The 21,645-nt window shown below is 41.4% G+C and overlaps 1 protein-coding gene across 1 annotated transcript in view; it reads right to left on the bottom strand.

The window, feature by feature from the left end:
• The window catches only part of LOC138851376 (keratin-associated protein 5-9-like), a 113,564-nt gene that overhangs the window by 89,769 nt on the left and 2,150 nt on the right, over window positions 1-21,645 (bottom strand). The window contains exon 2 of the mRNA XM_070080433.1: window positions 21,128-21,256. Within this exon, the coding sequence (XP_069936534.1) occupies window positions 21,128-21,256 (129 nt within the window). The remainder of the gene's footprint in view (window positions 1-21,127; window positions 21,257-21,645) is intronic.

Here is a 21,645-nt window from a genome sequence, read left to right on the forward strand (position 1 = left end):
AACAACACCCACAACATCCACATCCCACAACACCCACAACCCACATCACCCACACCCCACAACACCCACAACCCACATCACCCACACCCCACAATTTTTTTCTCGTTTTAACTAATTTCATCAGAAAGTCACAACAACAACAACAACCCACAACTTATAATCACACCTTTGAATAACCTCAAAACACCATTTGAGTACTCCCAAATACACCACTGAATACTACTAAAACACCACTGAATACACTCAAAACACCACCAAAATCACCATAAACTAAGATCAACACCAACATCCCACAACACCCACAACCCACAACACCCACATCACCCACAACCCACATCACCGATACCCCACAATTTTTTCTCGTTTTAACTAATTTCATCACAAAGTCACAACAACAACAACCCACAACTTATAATCACTTTCCAACATCTCTAGCTCGACAACAACACCCACATCCCACAACACCCACAACACCCACAACCCACAACACCCACACCCCACAATTTTTTCTCGTTTTAACTAATTTCATCAGAAAAAGTCACAACAACAACCCACTTATAACATCTTTTTCGGTATCTCTAGTTCGACAACAACAACACCCACAACACCCACATCCCACATCACCCACAACCCACATCACCCACACCCCACAACACCTTAACCTAACCTAACCTAACCTAACCAAACTGAACCGAACCGAACCTAAGCTAACCTAACCTAACCTAACCTAACCTAACCTAACCTAACCTAACCTAACCTATCCTAACCTAACCTAACCTAACCTAACCTAACCTAACCTAACATATCCTAACCTAACCTAACCTAACTTAACCAAACTTAACCTAACTTAACCTAACCTATCCTAACCTAACCTAGCCTAACCTAACCTAACCTAACCTAACCGAACCTATCCTAACCTAGCCTAACCTAACCTAACCTAACCGAACCTATCCTAACCCAACCTAACCTAACCTAACCTAACCGAACCTAACCTAAGCTAACCTAACCTAACCTAACCTAACCTAACCTAACCTAACCTAACCTAACTCAAATACACACTAAAATCACTGTAACCATGATATTCACAAAACTCTATGACCACCTAACACACACACACACACACACACACACACACACACACACACACACACACACACACACACACACACACACCTCACTTTACTTTGAACACCTTCAAAACACTCTCATACATCATTTGAGACCACCTTTTCTCAATATCTCTCATCCACAACCTTCATCATCTCACTACAGAAGAACCCCAAGATTACTTCGAACTCTCTCATAAATCATTTGAATACTCACATAAACACCTTTGACCATTTCCAAACAACACTGAAGCACTTCCAAAATATCATTTTGATTACTCCCAAATAAGATTTACCATCTCTAATTTATCTACACTTACACATTTCATTAACTGAAATTACAACACATCCACCATACTACTCCCTCAGTCTCCAGACTTTACAACATTAACACAAAAACTAACTCAGACACTTATGACATGAGACATTACCATATCTAACACACTGACTAACTTTGAACCAACTCTGAACACCACTGATCTTCTTCAAAAAATACTCTGCACATCATTTGAACACCTTCAAAAAACACCATCAAACACCTCCGAATACTCCCAAAACACTACTGATTACTACCAAATCACCGTCAAAATCACCAGAAACTAAGTTTAACATCACCATCCAACATCCGTTTTATAGAAATACCCTCAAACCACTATAACCAAGTACTCCCTCCCCATTTGGCGCATAAGAAAAAGCATGAACACAAACCTAATACGCAAACACTTAGTACATGATCACCATCAACTGAAAACATATCTTGTACACACACACATAATCTAAGACAACCACCAACTACAATCACCCATGTTCACTTACCTCAAAAATCACTAATATCACAGAAAACACTCATTTTTATAAACATTTCACACACAAAAAAATCATATTTGACAATATCTAAGCGCACTCACCTCACTACCACCAACACACGATGTCACACCTCACAGGACCGACGAGCTCACCTCCAGTGACGTCACACTCCCATTGTGTTACTTGGTGGTTAGTAACATCACACCCAACCCACCTTGTTTCAACCTGTTGTACCCTACATTATCTAAGAACACTATATCCAAGACGATTACCATATTTTATGACCCCACCACCAAGATCACAGAAAACACACATTTTTTATAATTATTCACACAAAAATCACGATCACCAATTCCATATCACCCACATCTTATACATTTCAATCACAAATTTAAAACATGAGACATACACACCAAATCTAAGACATTCACCTCCAACTACGACATACACATCTTGACTAAGACATACACCAAAAACCTATACTTGACATATTGTGGTATGAATATTCATACCGCATTTATGTTGCATATCACATTTCCTCATCCACATCATCCCTAAAACATCCTTCCTTATTCATTCCGTATATCTCCTAGAGTTGTTTTATCCCCGACTGGCCCATCATGACATTAGGAGCCAGAGTGTAGTAGGTGGTGTTGGAGTGGTGATGGTTGCTGTGGCATGCAAAGAGTACGTAACCTTTATTCGGCGCATGGACACACCCTCATTTACAGGCTATCTCCCCCAACCAGCGAACCAGGTTGCTAAGAGTTGGTGATGGGGCCCCATCGTTCAACTAGTGACCAGGTTCTAGCCAATAAGAAGGTGGGATTGGCAATCGCAGAGGTTATGTGGATACCGCTCTCCTGTCTGCCCTTGTCATTCCCATTCTAGAGCTGGTTGAGCACGGTCTGCTATCTTGTGGCTTCTATTTCTGCCTTGCTTACCGTGACGTGCACTATACTTATTACTGTACATAGTGTACATATTGCTGTTATAAATTGGTGAAGGATAATATAAGTCTAAACTTTTTCTACTGTGTTTATTTGCTCCCATTACACCTGGGATAACAGGCCATTTGGAATCCTAGGTTGTAATATGGGGGCCTGTCCGGGAGCTGGAGCTGGACTTAGAGAAACGGTTGAGCTTAGGGTGAAGCTTGTAGCAGGAACATTGTGTAGCTTGCTGTCTCGCTTCGCTTTACAAATTTTGCGTGTCAGTTGCTTATGATCAGCCTTGCTATTGTGTGATCGTTCAACAGCTTGCTACTAGCTTGTTCAGTGTGCTCGCTTCGCTATGGTCAATCTTGTGTGCAGTTGGCTTCGCTTGTATGCGTATTCTGGAATCGTACTGTGCATAGCTAAGCGTGTTCTGCAAATTAACGTGTTACGTTGGGGTATTCGTACTGTGCATAGTGAATAACTTATGCCACCTAGACGAGTCAGACGCCTGGTGTCGGCATATACTTTGCATAACCTACCTAAATTGTCCCTACAGCATTGTTGGCAAATTGCTCGTTCCATTGGCATTCCCTATAAACGCACTCTTACAGCTGCGCAACTGCGTTCACTTATTGCTGACAAACTTATTGAAGAAGAGATGGCACATCAAACTCCTCCCTCTACGGGAGCTAGGGAAAAAACTCCTATGTTCTCGCATGAGGAAGATGATACACCTACGGAGCAAGATGGTCAGTATAGTGCAGCTGGGTTGTCTCGAGGTGAATCAGCGTCCTTGGCACTTGAGCTGGCAAAAATCACGCTGGAGCAAACTAGGGAACAGAGAGCATTCGCAAGGGAAGAATTTGATAGGGAAAGAGAAAGGAGGCAGTTTTCGCATTCTGTAAACGATTTCAGTTTACAAAAAGCAGTACAGCTTGTTCCCCGCTTCAATGAGGCCGAACCAGAGCAATTTTTCGAAAGCTTCGAAAATCAGGCTCGAGCCTTGAGGTGGCCGGAACAGCACTGGGCAGCGTTGGTTCATACAGCATTATTGGGTAAGGCACAGGAATTTACGTCGGTATTAACTGACGCTGAATTCTCTGATTATCAAATAGTGAAAACCACAGTGTTGGGAGCATATACATGTATCCCAGCTAAATATCGTAAGACCTTCAAATTGAACAGGCGGCAGCTTGGTCAATCCCTGGTGGACTTTGTGAGACAGCAAACCAAAGCTTTTACCAGCTGGTATAAAGCGAGTGGTGTCTCTACCTTTGAGGAGCTGGTGCAACTTATTCTGATTGATAACCTGCTGGAGTCTGTGGGACCCGAGGTTCGTGTCTTTCTGCAGGATCGTGACTTAACCACTGCATTGGAGGCAGCCAGGTGGGCTGATACCTTCGAAACGAACCGCTCCTTGTCCGAGCGGTCCCGTCTCTCTTTTCAACAGTCTGGCGTGAGCAGAGATCGACAACATTGGAGAATGAAGTGCCAGCCGGAGGGAGAGCGTCTACGTCATCCAACCAAGTCACCTGGTGAGCCACGCTTCTCAACATATGGTCCCCCTGCGGAGAGGCAAACTACTTATGGAGCATCTCGACAACAATATCCAGAGAGGCACCAGCCAGAACGACACCACTTGCAACGTCATCAGGGAGTAAAGGGCAAGCCTGTCGTCTGCTTCAGGTGTAATAAAGTAGGTCACATCAGTTCCAACTGCCCCCAAAAACCTCAACCCATCGGGAAAATCTCTAATATCCCTAGTAACATGTCCCCTAGAGAAGTAGAAAAAGGTATGGCCCCTTATTATTGCGAAAGTCTTATTTCCCTTCAGGAAAACTCAGAACCAACTAAAGTAAATACCTTTAGAGATACTGGAGCATATTGCTCACTTGTCAGAGAAGGAATATTACCCCTTTCAGAGAATACTTCTTTGAATTCCTCAGTTTTATTGGAAGCGTTTGGAGGAGCTATATATTCTGTTCCTTTGCATAAAATTTATGTACAGTGCAAATATTACACTGGGTACTTGACTGTAGGTGTCTCAAAAGGATTTCCCATGAAAAATGCCATGTTATTACTGGGTAATAACATTACTACTGTTAGTTCGTGTCCTGAACCTATAATGATTAATGCATCTCCAGTGTTGGCCATAACTCGGGCAACATCCCAAGGGTTGTCTGGAGAGAATATTGACCTATCCTTGGACGACTCCGATCTCGGAATAGCCACGTTGTTTTATGAGACACACCGGCCGGAGTCTCGTAAATCAAGTGAACAGACCCCGATCAAGCCTTCCTATTCCCAGGTTGCAGGATTGCCAGATGTCTCTGTTTCCATGCCCGAGGGACTGTCCTTCCGGGAGGAACAACGAAAGGACCCTTCTTTAAAATTCGCTTTTCAGGCAGCCATGGGTAAATCCTCTTTGGGTCATCCAGTCAAGTATGAAGTTAAAAATGATTATTTGGTCTGCACTGAGACTGGTAAGGAGATAGAGGGCCGGCAATTATACGACAGGTTAGTGGTTCCAACCAAGTATAGACCTCAGATATTAAATATAGCTCATAATACGTCATTAGGAGGTCACTTGGGAATTACAAAAACCTTGTATAGAATCACAAAAGAATTTTATTGGCCAAAATTAAAGAAAGATGTGAAGAATCATATTAGGTGTTGCCGAGAATGTCAGCAAGTTGGAAAACCTGGACATTCCATTAAACCTGCACCTCTCCAACCCATACCTGCTGATGGAGAACCTTTTGCAGATTTAATTATAGATTGTGTAGGTCCACTACCTAAGTCAAAGTCTGGAAACCAGTATTTATTTACAATTATGGATAAAGTAACCAGATATCCTGAAGCAATCCCTATGCGTAGTATCAATACTAAAGCTATTCTCAAAGCTTTAACAAAATTCATTTCTTGTTTTGGCATTCCTAAAACTATACAAAGTGATCAAGGTACTAACTTCACTGCCAAAGCATTTAGGGAAGTATTAACTAGGTTAGGGATAATTCACAACTTATCCACTGCCTATCACCCTCAGTCCCAAGGCGCCTTAGAAAGATTCCACCAAACATTAAAAACAATGATAAGTTTTTGCATGCACTTTCCGACAGATTGGGATGAATCTCTACCGTTGTTGCTGTTCTCAGTACGAGAGACGGTGCAAGAGTCTACAGGGTATAGTCCGTTTGAGCTGATCTTTGGGCACAATGTACGAGGTCCTCTTCGGGTGCTCAAAGAAGGATGGATGGGAGAAGACGTAAGCTCAGCACTCTACAACCCGTCTTCAAGGTTGCAGGTGGCACGTGAGTTAGCCAAGGCTAACCTAAAGACAGCTCAAAGTAAGATGAAACAGAGGTATGACAGAAGTGCACAATTCCGCTCCTTCCATCCAGGAGACAAGGTGTTGGTGCAGGAACCTATACCTGGCCACACCTTGAAAGCTAGATTTACGGGACCTATGCAGATAGTAAGTAGATTATATGATTTAAATTATGTGGTAGCTCCCATTGATAAGACCTCAAAAACAAAAACTTACCACATTACTCAAATCAAGGCCTTTCATACACCAGATAAAGTCCCAGTAATGACTCTGTCCTCTACCTCTGAGGACGACTCTGACTCTTTGCACTCTATCTCTGAAATTAATACTAAACTTTCAAATTCTGTCCTCCTCAAGGATCCTAGCCCGTTAATGGATGGATTATCTGAAATACAAGCAACCAATTTAACTGAGCTTCTACAGTCATATCCTAATATTTTTTCGGATGTGCCGAAAAAATGTACGTTAGGTTACCATGATGTAGATGTGGGAAAATCTAAACCAATTAAACTCTCCCCCTACAGAGCTAATCCTGAAAAGCAAAGGCTACTTCAGCAGGAAGTAGACTTCTTGTTAGAACATGGTTTAGTGGACGAGTCATCTAGTCCATGGGCTTCACCGTGCATCCTAGTAAAAAAGGCTGATGGAGGGTTTCGTATGTGCACAGACTACCGTAAAGTGAACGAGGTCACAATTACAGATGCTTACCCTCTTCCTCGTCTGGATTACGTAATTGACTTTGTGGGTAAGGCTACTTTTGTGTCCAAATTAGATCTCCTTAAAGGTTACTATCAGGTACCTTTGACAGATAAGGCGAAGGAAATCTCTGCCTTCGTAATTCCAGGAGGTCATTATCAGTATACAGTTACCCCCTTCGGAATGAAAAATTCCCCCTCTTCATTCCAGAAACTCATCCATCAGGCTATTAAAGGACTTGAAGGCACGGCAGCATACCTAGATGATATTGTTGTGGTGTCTGATACTTGGGATCAACACCTACTTAGACTTAAAGCTCTGTTTGAGACCTTTAAGAATTCCCAATTAACAGTTAATTTATCTAAATCTTCCTTTGGCCAGGCCACTGTCACTTTTCTAGGCCATGAAGTAGGTAGTGGTAATGTTGCACCTAAACTTGCTAAAGTTCTTTCGATTTAAGAATATCCAGTTCCTCATGATAGGAAATCTCTTCAACGTTTCCTAGGCATGATCGGATTTTACAGAAGATTCTGTAAGAATTTCTCAGATATTGTAGCCCCTCTTACCTCTCTTACCAGTCATAAAGTTCCCTTTAATTGGACGTCAGATTGTAACACTGCTTTTAATAAAGCAAAAAGATTATTGTGCTCTGCACCCATTCTCCTGTCTCCAGACTTCTCCAAACCCTTTTCATTACAGGTTGATGCTTGTGAGTCTGGGGTTGGGGCGGTACTATTACAAATCGGGAACAAGGAGCTGCAGCCAATCGCATACTTTTCAGCCAAGTTCCAGCCACATCAGAGAGCTTACTCTACCATTGAAAAAGAAGCCCTCGCGCTGGTACTGGCTTTGGAGCATTTCGATGTTTATGTGGGCCAGACATCGCAGGTGGTCACAGTCTACAGTGATCACAACCCGTTAGTCTATCTCCAAGCCATGAAGAATCACAACACAAGGCTTATGCGTTGGACGCTCAGGCTGCAGCCCTACAACATAAAAATTAAATATATTGCCGGCAAAGAAAATGTGTTGGCAGACTCTTTGTCAAGAGTCTAGTTTAATATTTTATTTAGGTTAGGATGTATTTGTGGTAACCCCCTTTCAAGCTCTTTTTTTTATCCCCTGATGTGGGTTTTTTTTTTAGTGAGGGGATACGGGCTACCGTCCGCTTGTATCTTGGACCTATGTTAGCCTGTCTGACTGCTGTCTCACTCTAAGTTTAGGGTTTGGCTTTTGGTCACTAGGAAAGCTGAGCTCTATCTAAGAGTTGGATGGTGGAGAGGATAGGCGGTCCCATTATTTTGTGCCATGGCGGCACGGTTACCACTGGGAGGTGGCAGCCTAATCCTGAGCCTTCTCGGGGGTGGGGGTGTGGCATGCAAAGAGTACGTAACCTTTATTCGGCGCATGGACACACCCTCATTTACAGGCTATCTCCCCCAACCAGCGAACCAGGTTGCTAAGAGTTGGTGATGGGGCCCCATCGTTCAACTAGTGACCAGGTTCTAGCCAATAAGAAGGTGGGATTGGCAATCGCAGAGGTTATGTGGGTACCGCTCTCCTGTCTGCCCTTGTCATTCCCATTCTAGAGCTGGTTGAGCACGGTCTGCTATCTTGTGGCTTCTATTTCTGCCTTGCTTACCGTGACGTGCACTATACTTATCACTGTACATAGTGTACATATTGCTGTTATAAATTGGTGAAGGATAATATAAGTCTAAACTTTTTCTACTGTGTTTATTTGCTCCCATTACACCTGGGATAACAGGCCATTTGGAATCCTAGGTTGTAATAGTTGCTCTGGCTCCTAATGTCATGATGGGTCCGTCGGGGATAAAACAGCTCTAGGAGATATACGGAATGAATAAGGAAGGATGTTTTAGGGATGATGTGGATGAGGAAATGTGATATGCAACATAAATGCGGTATGAACATTCATACCGCAATATGTCAAGTATAGGTTTTTGGTGTATGTCTTAGTCAAGATGTGTATGTCTTAGTTGGAAGTGAATGTCTTAGATTTGGTGTGTATGTCTCATGTCTTAAATTTGTGATTGAAATGTATAAGATGTGGGTGAAATGGAATTGGTGATCGTGATTTTTGTGTGATAATTATAAAAAATGTGTGTTTTCTGTGATCTTGGTGGTGGGGTCATAAAATCTGGTAATCGTCTTGGATATAGTGTTCTTAGATAATGTAGGGTACAACAGGTTGAAACAAGGTGGGTTGGGTGTGATGTTACCAACCACCAAGTAACACAATGGGAGTGTGACGTCACTGGAGGTGAGCTCGTCGGTCCTGTGAGGTGTGACATCGTGTGTTGGTGGTAGTGAGGTGAGTGCGCTTAGATATTGTCAAATATGATTTTTTTTGTGTGTGAAATGTTTATAAAAATGAGTGTTTTCTGTGATATTAGTGATTTTTGAGGTAAGTGAACATGGGTGATTGTAGTTGGTGGTTGTCTTAGATTATGTGTGCGTGTACAAGATATGTTTTCAGTTGATGGTGATCATGTACTAAGTGTTTGCGTATTAGGTTTGTGTTCATGCTTTTTTTTTTATGCGCCAAATGGGGAGGGAGTTCTTGGTTATAGTGATTTGAGGGGATTTCTATAAAAAGGATGTTGGATGGTGATGTTAAACTTAGTTTCTGGTGATTTTGACGGTGATTTGGTAGTAATCAGTAGTGTTTTGGGAGTATTCGGAGGTGTTTGATGGTGTTTTTTGAAGGTGTTCAAATGATGTGCAGAGTATTTTTTGAAGAAGATCAGTGGTGTTCAGAGTTGGTTCAAAGTTAGTCAGTGTGTTAGATATGGTAATGTCTCATGTCATAAGTGTCTGAGTTAGTTTTTGTGTTAATGTTGTAAAGTCTGGAGATTGAGGGAGTAGTATGGTGGATGTGTTGTAATTTCAGTTAATGAAATGTGTAAGTGTAGATAAATTAGAGAGATGATAAATCTTATTTGGGTGTAATCAAAATGATATTTTGGAAGTGCTTCAGTGTTGTTTGGAAATGTTCAAAGGTGTTTATGTGAGTATTCAAATGATTTATGAGAGAGTTCGAAGTAATCTTGGGGTTGTTCTGTAGTGAGATGATAAAGGTTGTGGATGAGAGATATTGAGAAAAGGTGGTCTCAAATGATGTATGAGAGTGTTTTGAAGGTGTTCAAAGTAAAGTGAGGTGTGTGTGTGTGTGTGTGTGTGTGTGTGTGTGTGTGTTAGGTGGTCATAGAGTTTTGTGAATATCATGGTTACAGTGATTTTAGTGTATTTGAGTTAGGTTAGGTTAGGTTAGGTTAGGTTAGGTTAGGTTAGGTTAGGTTAGGTTAGGTTAGGTTAGGTTCGGTTAGGTTAGGTTAGGTTAGGTTGGGTTAGGATAGGTTCGGTTAGGTTAGGTTAGGTTAGGTTAGGCTAGGTTAGGATAGGTTCGGTTAGGTTAGGTTAGGTTAGGTTAGGCTAGGTTAGGTTAGGATAGGTTAGGTTAAGTTAGGTTAGGTTAGGTTAGGTTAGGTTAGGTTAGGTTAGGTTAGGTAAGGTTAGGTTAGGTTAGGATAGGTTAGGTTAGGTTAGGTTAGGTTAGGTTAGGTTAGGATAGGTTAGGTTAGGTTAGGTTAGGTTAGGTTAGGTTAGGTTAGGTTAGCTTAGGTTCGGTTCGGTTCGGTTTGGTTAGGTTAGGTTAGGTTAGGTTAAGGTGTTGTGGGGTGTGGGTGATGTGGGTTGTGGGTGATGTGGGGTGTGGGTGTTGTGGGTGTTGTTGTTGTCGAACTAGAGATACCGAAAAAGATGTTATAAGTGGGTTGTTGTTGTGACTTTTTCTGATGAAATTAGTTAAAACGAGAAAAAATTGTGGGGTGTGGGTGTTGTGGGTTGTGGGTGTTGTGGGATGTGGGTGTTGTTGTCGAACTAGAGTTGTTGATAAGAGATTATAAGTTGTGGGTTGTTGTTGTTGTGACTTTGTGATTAAATTAGTTAAAACGAGAAAAAATTGTGGGGTGTGGGTGATGTGGGTTGTGGGTGATGTGGGTGTTGTGGGTGTTGGGTGTTTTGGGATGTGGGTGTTGATCTTAGTTTATGGTGATTTTGCTGATGTTTTGAGTGCATTCAGTGGTGTTTTAGTAGTATTCAGTGGTGTATTTGGGAGTACTCAAATGGTGTTTTGAGGTTATTCAAAGGTGTGATTATAAGTTGTGGGTTGTTGTTGTTGTTGTGACTTTCAGATGAAATTAGTTAAAACGAGAAAAATTGTGGGGTGTGGGTGATGTGGGTTGTGGGTGTTGTGGGGTGTGGGTGATGTTGTTGTGGGTGTTGTGGGATGTGGGTTTTGTGGGTGTTGTTGTCGAACTAGAGATACCGAAAAAGATGTTATAAGTGGGTTGTTGTTGTGACTTTTTCTGGTGAAATTAGTTAAAACGAGAAAAAATTGTGGGGTGTGGGTGTTGTGGGTTGTGGGTGTTGTGGGTGTCGTGGGTTGTGGGTGTTGTTGTGCGTTTTTCTGATGAAATTAGTTAAAACGAGAAAAAATTGTGGGGTGTGGGTGTTGTGGGTTGTGGGTGTTGTGGGTGTTGTGGGTTGTGGGTGTTGCTGTCAAACTAGAGATACCGGAAAAGTGGTTATAAGTTGTGGGTTGTTGTTGTGACTTTTTCTGATGAAATTAGTTAAAACGAGAAAAAATTGTGGGGTGTGGGTGATGTGGGTGATGTGGGAAGTGGGTGTTGTGGGTTGTGGGTGTTGTAGGATGTGTGTGTTGATCTTAGTTTATGGTGATTTTGGTGGTGTTTTGAGTGTATTCAGTGGTGTTTTAGTAGTATTCAGTGGTGTATTTGGGAGTACTCAAATGGTGTTTTGAGGTTATTCAAAGGTGTTTTTGAAGGTGTTCAAATGATTTATGAGAGTACTTATGAAGGTGTTCTGGGAGTATTCAGAGGTGATTTGGGGGTGTTTGACTGATGTTTTTTGGAGTATTTAAATGTAATTGATGGTGTTTTTTGGTGATGTTCAAAGTAAAGTGTTTGAGTTAGTTTTTGTGATAATGTTGTGAAGTTTGGAGACTGAGGGAGGAGTTTGTGGGGAGGGGGGATGAGTTGTAATTTAATGAAATGTGTAAGTGCAGATAAATTAGAGCTGTCAAATCTTATTTGGGAGTATTCAAAATGATATTTTGGAAGTGTTTCAGTGTTGTTTAGAAATGATCAAAGGTATTTTTGTGAGTATTCAAATGATTTATGAGAGTGTTTTTGAAGGTGTTCAAAGTAAAGTGAGGTGTGTGTGCGTATTAACTTCGTAATATGTAAAATTGTGACTATTGAATTTATCGAAAAGTGGTTATAAGTGTTGTGGTGACTTTCTGATGAAATTAGCTAAAACGAGAAAAAAATTGGGGGTTATGAGTGAAAATTGTGAGGTGTTGGTTGGAGTGTGAGGGTTCGGGAGGGTGGGGAGGAGGAGAGAGAGAAGGTTACTTCGTGGGGAGTGACCTGAGATGAAATAGTTAAAACGAGAAAAATGTCTAGACTTGTGTTGTATTTTGTAAAGAAATTGTGGATTGATGTGGGTATTAACGATAAAAATGTGAAATTATTTGGATTATCCTGGGTTAAGAGTGAAAAATTTGTAGGGGGAAGTCGACAAGATTCAGCCTGTATGTGTGGGGTCATCGCGTGACGTCACTGACATAGGGGGAAGTCGACAAGATTCAGCCTGTGTGTGTGGGGTCATCGCGTGACGTCACTGACATAGGGGGAAGTCGACAAGATTCAGCCTGTATGTGTGAGGTCATCATGTGACGTCACTGACATAGGGGGAAGTCGACAAGATTCAGCCTGTATGTGTGAGGTCATCATGTGACGTCACTGACATAGGGGGAAGTCGACAAGATTCAGCCTGTATGTGTGAGGTCATCACGTGACGTCACTGACCGTCGAGTAAACACACTTTTTAGTTCATTTAACTTAATGAGAGGAATACTGACGTCACACTTGTTTAGACCTGTATTAAGAGAAAGTACCATGCCCCATAGGAGGAGTTCATTTGAATGCTTACCCCCAGAGGGGGGAATCCAAAAAAAACTCGATCCAAGGAGATGGAGGAGAAATACTTGATCCCAGGAGATCATAAGAATTTCGAAACCCCATAGGGGAAGAATCCAAAAAAACTTGATCCGAGGAGATGGAGTCTTTGTATTATCGAGAAAACTTGATCCATGGAGATGGAGTCTTGGTATTATCGAGAAAAAAACTTGATCCAAGGAGATCATAAGAAAATGAAATTGGGATAGGGGTGAAAGTGGGAGGGGGGAACATCAAAAATTTGATCCGAGGAGAGCACAAGAAATTAAAAAAAAATTTGAAAAAAATCGGAAAAAAATTCGGGGCTCGATGGCGATCCGGACGACGCTGCAGAAGGCGCAGCAGAAGGTGCTGGCAGGGTGCGAGGGGCGCGGGCGAGAAGCGCGGGGGGGCGCGGGGGGCGCGGGGGGCGCGGTTGGGGGGTCGAGGGCGGGGGTCGTGGGCGGGTCGTGGGCGGGGGTCGTGGGCGGGGTCAAGGTCATTAGCACATAGGTGTGAAAAAGGTCATTAGCACATAGGTGTGAAAAAGGTCATTAGCACATAGGTGTGAAAAAGGTCATTAGCACATAGGTGTGAAAAAGGTCATTAGCACATAGGTGTGAAAAAGGTCATTAGCACATAGGTGTGAAAAAGGTCATTAGCACATAGGTGTGAAAAAGGTCATTAGCACATAGGTGTGAAAAAGGTCATTAGCACATAGGTGTGAAAAAGGTCATTAGCACATAGGTGTGAAAAAGGTCATTAGCACATAGGTGTGAAAAAGGTCATTAGCACATAGGTGTGAAAAAGGGACCGCTCAGCCGCAGCCCTTTCGGGAGGAGACCGGAAGTAACACCTAGGTGTTACTTCCGAGCCATACAGCCGCCTCCAGTACTACTTATATATATATATATATATATATATATATATATATATATATATATATATATATATATATATATATATATATATATATATATATATATATTCGGAGCGCTGGCAGTAAGAACGTAGATCTACGTCTGGACAGTTAACGAGTTAAAATATGTGTTAATATGAAACAATCAGTAGTTTTTTTTATTTCAATTGGGTGGAATCATTAAAGATATTTCGATCAATTAGAAACGATTTTTAAAAAAGTTACTGAAGTACTTAGAACATATGAGAAAAAATAAGCTAAAGAAATAATATTAATACCGAGGAGCCTCTGGTCATGAATACTTCCGAACACGAACAAATCGGCTCACGACCAAAAAATTCACGAAATTTTTGCATCTGCTCACGAACTCATAATTGGGTGCAGAACAAATAGCCGCACAAATTTCCACATTCCGCACCATTTTTTTTTCACCTGCGCCAATTTTCCCCACTTCCTGTAATTGCGACCGTGATTAATTCGGATTAGCAATGTTTTTTCGTGATGGTAGGATTGCTGGTTTCTTTTTCTGTCTCATAAACACGCTAGATAACAGGGATATCTTGCTACTCCTACTTACACTTTGGTCACACTTCACAGACACGCACATGCATATATATATTTATATATACATACATCTAGGTTTTTCTCCTTTTTCTAAATAGCTCTTGTTCTTCTTTATTTCTTCTATTGTCCATGGGGAAGTGGAAAAGAATCTTTCCTCCGTAAGCCATGCATGTCGAATGAGGCGACTAAAATGCCGGGAGCAATGGGCTAGTAACCCCTTCTCCTGTAGACATTTACTAAAAAAGAGAAGAAGAAAAACTTTATGAAACTGGGATGCTTGAATGTGCGTGGATGTTGTGCGGATGACAAGAAACAGATGATTGCTGATGTTATGAATGAAAAGAAGTTGGATGTCCTGGCCCTAAGCGAAACAAAGGTGAAGGGGGTAGGGGAGTTTCGATGGGGGGAAATATATGGGATTAAATCTGGAGTCATTAAAAAACCTCACTTCACAGTCTTTATCTCAATGAACTACAGATTTGGCCGTATGACACATTGCACCGTCCTGCATAACAACAGTAGCCCCACTCTTGTCAAACACGTCAGGAAAACTGTCACACAATAACATCTGGATATCATTATTAGTTTTTGGAAAGCACAATGAGTTCACCAACACTCTGAGCGTCCCCAAACCTTGAGCAAGTCTGGGTGTTTGGTGTTCGCACAGGTGTAGCATGTGTCTAGCGGGTCACTACCTCTGGGTCGGTACACATGTCGTCCATGGTTACAGGTGATGGTGAAGGCTGCTTCATCACTCCCAAGTACTTCAGACCACTGTTAAGGATTACTGTGAATATATTTCATTGTATAATCCAGCCTAAATTTCTTTTGGGGCCTGAAGATAATCGGTTTCTTAATCTGGCGGTGTCTACTGTAGCTCAGCTCTGTCACACGTCTGTTTACAGTTCTTACAGACAATGATGAGAGAAGAAGGGGGTTCTTTTCTTTCAATTCTCTAGCAGTTATCTAGGCATACTCTCTAACTGCTTCTTTAACACCTTTAAGGTACGAGATGAAGTCTCCTTCGAGGGTCCTGGCCGAGGTTTGGCAACCGGTGACTCGACACCGCCAAAAGCCTTGAAATGCTGCCCCAAGTTAATCACTGAATGCTCACACATGACTCTATTCTCCACTATTTCTTTCGTATGGTGTCCAATTTTGTGAAGCCCTATGATCTGAGCTATACTTAAAGACTTCCTTTTACCCATATTCAAACATATATAGCCCCAAAACCAAAGGGAACACCGGACAAAAGATGTAGTGGATGAGAGACAAAAGTGCAACACTTCTTCTCACCACGGCAGCCAGGTAAGCACTGAGGAGTCCCTGCAAAGTGTTTTGGCATGCCGTAACGACATACTAATGGCTGCTACCTGCCATAATGCACTGACGAAAAAAGACCTCCCTGTATGGTAGGCCTTTGATTTTCGTCATGGCATTATACCAGAGTGCCCTCCCGGCATAATACTGTGGCTAGCACTGAATATGAAGGGATAAATAGCGACATAAGCAAGTTAACTGATGACACCAAAATCGGCTGGGAAATTCATTCTAATGAGGACATTAGATCACTCCAGGATGATTTGAACAGACTGATGCAGTGGTCAGAGAAGTGGCAGATGCAGTTTAATATAGACAAATGCTATGTTTTAAATTTTGGACAGGAAAATTACCATGTCAAATATAAACTAAATAACGTAGGTCTTAACACTACTGATTGAGAAAAGAATTTAGGAGTTGTTTCGGCTAGAAGTAATCTGAAACCAAGACAAGAGGACATAAGTATTAGCTCTAAAGTGAACCGAATCCTTAGCTTCATATTAAGAAGCATAAATAATAGAAGTTCTCAGGTTGTTCTTTAACTCTACATATCTTTGGTTAGGCCTCATTTAGATTATGCTGCTCAGTTCTGGTCACCGTATTACAAGTTGAATTTAAATGCATTGGAAAACAAACAAAGGAGGATGACAAAGTTGATCCCATGAATTAGAAATCTTTCCTATGAGGACAGACTGAGGCCATGAATTTACGCTCTCTGGAGAGGCACAAAATTAGGCGGAATATCACTGAGGAGTATAAATGGAAAACAGGAATAAATAAAGGGGATGTAAATACCGTGCTAAAAATATCTAGCCAAGACATGACTCGCATCAATGGTTTTAAGCTGAAAAAATTTAGATTCAGGAAGGATATAGGAAAGCACTGGTTTGGTAATAGAGTTGTGGATGGGTGGAACAAAGTCCAGAGTTCCGTTATAGAAGCTAAAACGTTGTGTAGTTTTAAAAATAGGTTAGATAAATACATGAGTGGGTGTGGATGGGTGTGAGTTAGACCTGACTAGCTTGTGCTAGTAGATCTGATGCTGTGCTCCTTCCTTAAGCAGATGTGACCTGGATCTGACTTGGTTGGATCAGTGGCATAAGCCGGCATGCGACTTGGACCTGCCTCGGATGGGCCAGTAGCCCTGCTGTAGTGTTCCTTCTTTCTTATATTCTTACTAGTTTCACTCGTAGTCGATTTGTTGAAAAGTCACACACATTTCCTTTATTTTCTCTACAACTTTCCTCTTACATTTTTAACAAATTATCAACATATTCTCTTTTACTCGTAATATATTCATACTGGATTACAACAAACACTTATAAGCACGAAGCGAGGACCACTATAAGCAGTAAGCGAGGACCACTATAAGCAGGAAGTGAGGACCAGTATAAGCAGTAAGCGAAGGCCACTATGAGAAACAAGAGGGCAAGAGTGCTGGCACTATTGGTACTGTATAATCAGGTTCCTCTGGTTTCCAACAATAAGACACAAGAGCGCTGGCACTATTGGTACGGTATAATCAGGTTCCTCTGGTTTCCAACAATAAGACACAAGAGTGCTGGCACTATTGGTACGGTATAATCAGGTTCCTCTGGTTTCCAACAATAAGACACAAGAGTGCTGGCACTATTGGTACGGTATAATCAGGTTCCTCTGGTTTCCAACAATAAGACACAAGAGCGCTGGCACTATTGGTACGGTATAATCAGGTTCCTCTGGTTTCCAACAATAAGACACAAGAGTGCTGGCACTATTGGTACGGTATAATCAGGTTCCTCTGGTTTCCAACAATAAGACACAAGAGTGCTGGCACTATTGGTACGGTATAATCAGGTTCCTCTGGTTTCCAACAATAAGACACAAGAGTGCTGACACTATTGGTACGGTATAATCAGGTTCCTCTGGTTTCCAACAATAAGACACAAGAGCGCTGGCACTATTGGTACGGTATAATCAGGTTCCTCTGGTTTCCAACAATAAGACACAAGAGCGCTGGCACTATTGGTACGGTATAATCAGGTTCCTCTGGTTTCCAACAATAAGACACAAGAGTGCTGGCACTATTGGTACGGTATAATCAGGTTCCTCTGGTTTCCAACAATAAGACACAAGAGTGCTGGCACTATTGGTACAGTATAATCAGGTTCCTCTGGTTTCCAACAGTAAGACACAAGAGCGCTGGCACTATTGGTACGGTATAATCAGGTTCCTCTGGTTTCCAACAATAAGACACAAGAGCGCTGGCACTATTGGTACGGTATAATCAGGTTCCTCTGGTTTCCAACAATAAGACACAAGAGCGCTGGCACTATTGGTACGGTATAATCAGGTTCCTCTGGTTTCCAACAATAAGACACAGGAGCGCTGGCACTATTGATACGGTATAATCAGGTTCCTCTGGTTTGCAGCAATAAGACACAAGAGTGCTGGCACTATTGGTACGGTATAATCAGGTTCCTCTGGTTTCCAACAATAAGACACAAGAGCGCTGGCACTATTGGTACGGTATAATCAGGTTCCTATGGTTTCCAACAATAAGACACAAGAGCGCTGGCACTATTGGTACGGTATAATCAGGTTCCTCTGGTTTCCAACAATAAGACACAAGAGTGCTGGCACTATTGGTACGGTATAATCAGGTTCCTCTGGTTTCCAACAATAAGACACAGGAGCGCTGGCACTATTGGTACGGTATAATCAGGTTCCTCTGGTTTCCAACAATAAGACACAAGAGTGCTGGCACTATTGGTACGGTATAATCAGGTTCCTCTGGTTTCCAACAATAAGACACAAGAGCGCTGGCACTATTGGTACGGTATAATCAGGTTCCTCTGGTTTCCAACAGTAAGACACAGGAGCGCTGGCACTATTGGTACGGTATAATCAGGTTCCTCTGGTTTCCAACAATAAGACACAAGAGTGCTGGCACTATTGGTACGGTATAATCAGGTTCCTCTGGTTTCCAACAATAAGACACAAGAGCGCTGGCACTATTGGTACGGTATAATCAGGTTCCTCTGGTTTCCAACAATAAGACACTAGAGTGCTGGCACTATTGGTACGGTATAATCAGGTTCCTCTGGTTTCCAACAATAAGACACAGGAGCGCTGGCACTATTGGTACGGTATAATCAGGTTCCTCTGGTTTCCAACAGTAAGACACGTTTCTTACTCTTCAGTTTATCGGTATTTTATAGCATTTTCAACATTTTGCTGCTTATATTTACACTGAATATTGTAATTCATACTTAATCCTTGTCCATTAATGACACATTATTGTTAAGGTATGTTAGGTAAAATTTATCAGGAAACAGAGCAAGTGTTCCTGAAGCGATTCTTCATCAAATAATGACCCAATGATGGAGACTTCGGTCAACTGACTGATTCCTTCTGTAGGCTTCCCGGACTAATAGAGGAAGGAGGATGTTTGATTTATCAAAAATTCCGTAATGATGAATGTTTCAATTAAGCGGATGCACTCCTTTTACGTAATTGAAATGTAGTCCCCTTAATCTATCGACTACTGGAAATGGTCGAAACCCCAGTCAAACATACTTTGTTCGCTACATTGACTACTGAACATAACAAGTGAATGCCAGAGATCATTACAGTATTACCTTTAAACGAACCTGAAAAGAAAGTAATTATTTTTTTCCTTTCTGGTAAATAGGCTAGACTGTCTAAGCACATTGCATTACGGTATTCCACGAGGGTCTAAACATGACCATAATAATTTTTTATGTCACAAGCGTTGTAAAGTTCCAGCAGAGACATTGTAGATAGTGTCAGAGACAGCCAAGTGAATGGTGAGGGACATGTAGATGGCTGTTAAGACACATATGACTTACTTTTTATAGTAGATGCTTTGGGATACGTAGCGTGAAGAACAGGTTTAAAAAATGAATCCAACTAAATCTGATTGGCATCCAGATGCTTAAAAAAATTAACATTAAGACCAGGAGTGCATTGGTCAGCATATTATCTATGCAGTGCTGCTTCTACTCTTATACATTGGGTCATTATCGTTTGCTTCCCAGGAGTAACTGAAAAATATTTTAAGCTGAAGAATTAGACATATGTGCAACATCTGCATATCATTAATTTGTAGACGTGTCACCATCCAGTGGCTTTATCAGTACAATACTCTCACATAACCTGAAGACTGTAGAGACACAAATATCCCACATTTAGGAGACTGAAACCTTTGATGACGTGTTATTCCGACATGGATTAAAAACTAGACACACTAGTTAATGGCTAATGTCGGACCCTAACATCGTCGTAAGATTCAGTCTTCTTAGTGCAGATAGTTTGTGAATACAAGTTTTTGCTTATTAATTACAGTTTCACCCTCCTGGACACCATCCCTTCTTTCACTGGCCATTGTTAATAACACTTTAAATGGTTCATCAGTGAAATTGATGAAACACAGTAACTACAGGAAAATATAAAATGAAGATAAAATGATGGCGTGAAGGTGTGTGGAGACAGTGACTCAGAGACTCGCGCAGCCACTGACATCACTCTAGCAACAAGGAAAGTAGGCCTGAGCTTGCTACCATCTGCAGCTCATAAGACTGCCATCCCCACGAGCCCCTTTGAGGCGGGGTAGATGGCAGACCAGAGGCCTAGCTTCTCCCTACGAGCCCCGTGAGGGCGGGGAATGTGGCTAGGCCTGGGGACACTTGGTCCCAAAGATGAGGAGGTACTTGTACCTCCTCCCATGGGAGACTTAAGTCTCGAGACACTCCCCAGATAGGGAGCCAAGGCCGGGTCACCACTACTTGGAAAAGACCCGGGCAGGGAGAATACCGGCGAATAAAAAAAAAACAAAAAAAAAACAGGGAAAGTGAACGTGCATGAAACAGTTTCGACAGAATGAGTGTTCCGTGTTGTTTATTTCTTCAGTTTCATTGACTTTTATATCGTATACACCTTTAATTAAATAGACATGTTGAGAGTCTAAAAGACCAGATTTTTTTTGTATGTTTCAGCGGATATAAACTTCAATGTGATCTTTTTTGGCGGCTTTTACTGTGATCCTATTTCAGCTACATGCGCACCTTACACATTACATGTTTGTGCATCCAACTAGCACCAACAGTTTAGCCGACCAATCTGTCATTCATTAGTCTTCACTAATAACAGTAGATTATGAAAATGTCTTACAGACTTATAACGTAAATAACATTATCACAAAACCTTTTTTCTATGTTCATACATCAATTCCTTATCATATACACGTAAATCATTCTAAACACGTATGATTTAATACATATCACATGAATGTTTTTTAGTAAATATTTGCTATAATAAAATATACAAATATAATTTTTCGTTAATGTATTATATTAGTTGTCAAATTAAAATTAATTAAAAATGGGTAATTTTTAATAGCTCACCATTAGGGAAACAACATGAGCAGGATCCAGATGAACAGCTTCCACTAGTAGCTTCACCAGTCTGGCAGCTACTTCTGCACGCACCAGCGACGCTCTTAAATGTGCATTCTGAGTCGGAGGCTCCACAAACTGTTAAGGAAACATTGATCAGGTTAATTATTATTCAAACAGTTTAAAAAAAATTAACGTGCATATCTCAACACATGTCCATAAAAGGCATCCCTAGGCATTTTCTTGTATACCAATGGAAGAACAAACGATATTCCTGTAGATGTTATGTTATTTCCTGATAACTGTATTGAACTCTCTCTCTGTCTCTCTCTAAATACACAAACACAAACACACACACACACACACACACACACACTGAGTTATATTATTATTATTAACATTAAACACAGAACTGGCAGGGAAGCCTGTTAATGAGATGATGGAATATGTAGCAACAATGTGCAAGGAGGCTGAAGAGACGTTTGTACCCAAGGGTAACAGTAATAATGAAAAAGCCAGGATGAGCC

This window comes from Cherax quadricarinatus, unplaced genomic scaffold, assembly GCF_038502225.1.
Source record: "Cherax quadricarinatus isolate ZL_2023a unplaced genomic scaffold, ASM3850222v1 Contig441, whole genome shotgun sequence".
In the NCBI taxonomy this organism is placed as follows: Eukaryota; Metazoa; Arthropoda; class Malacostraca; order Decapoda; family Parastacidae; genus Cherax; species Cherax quadricarinatus.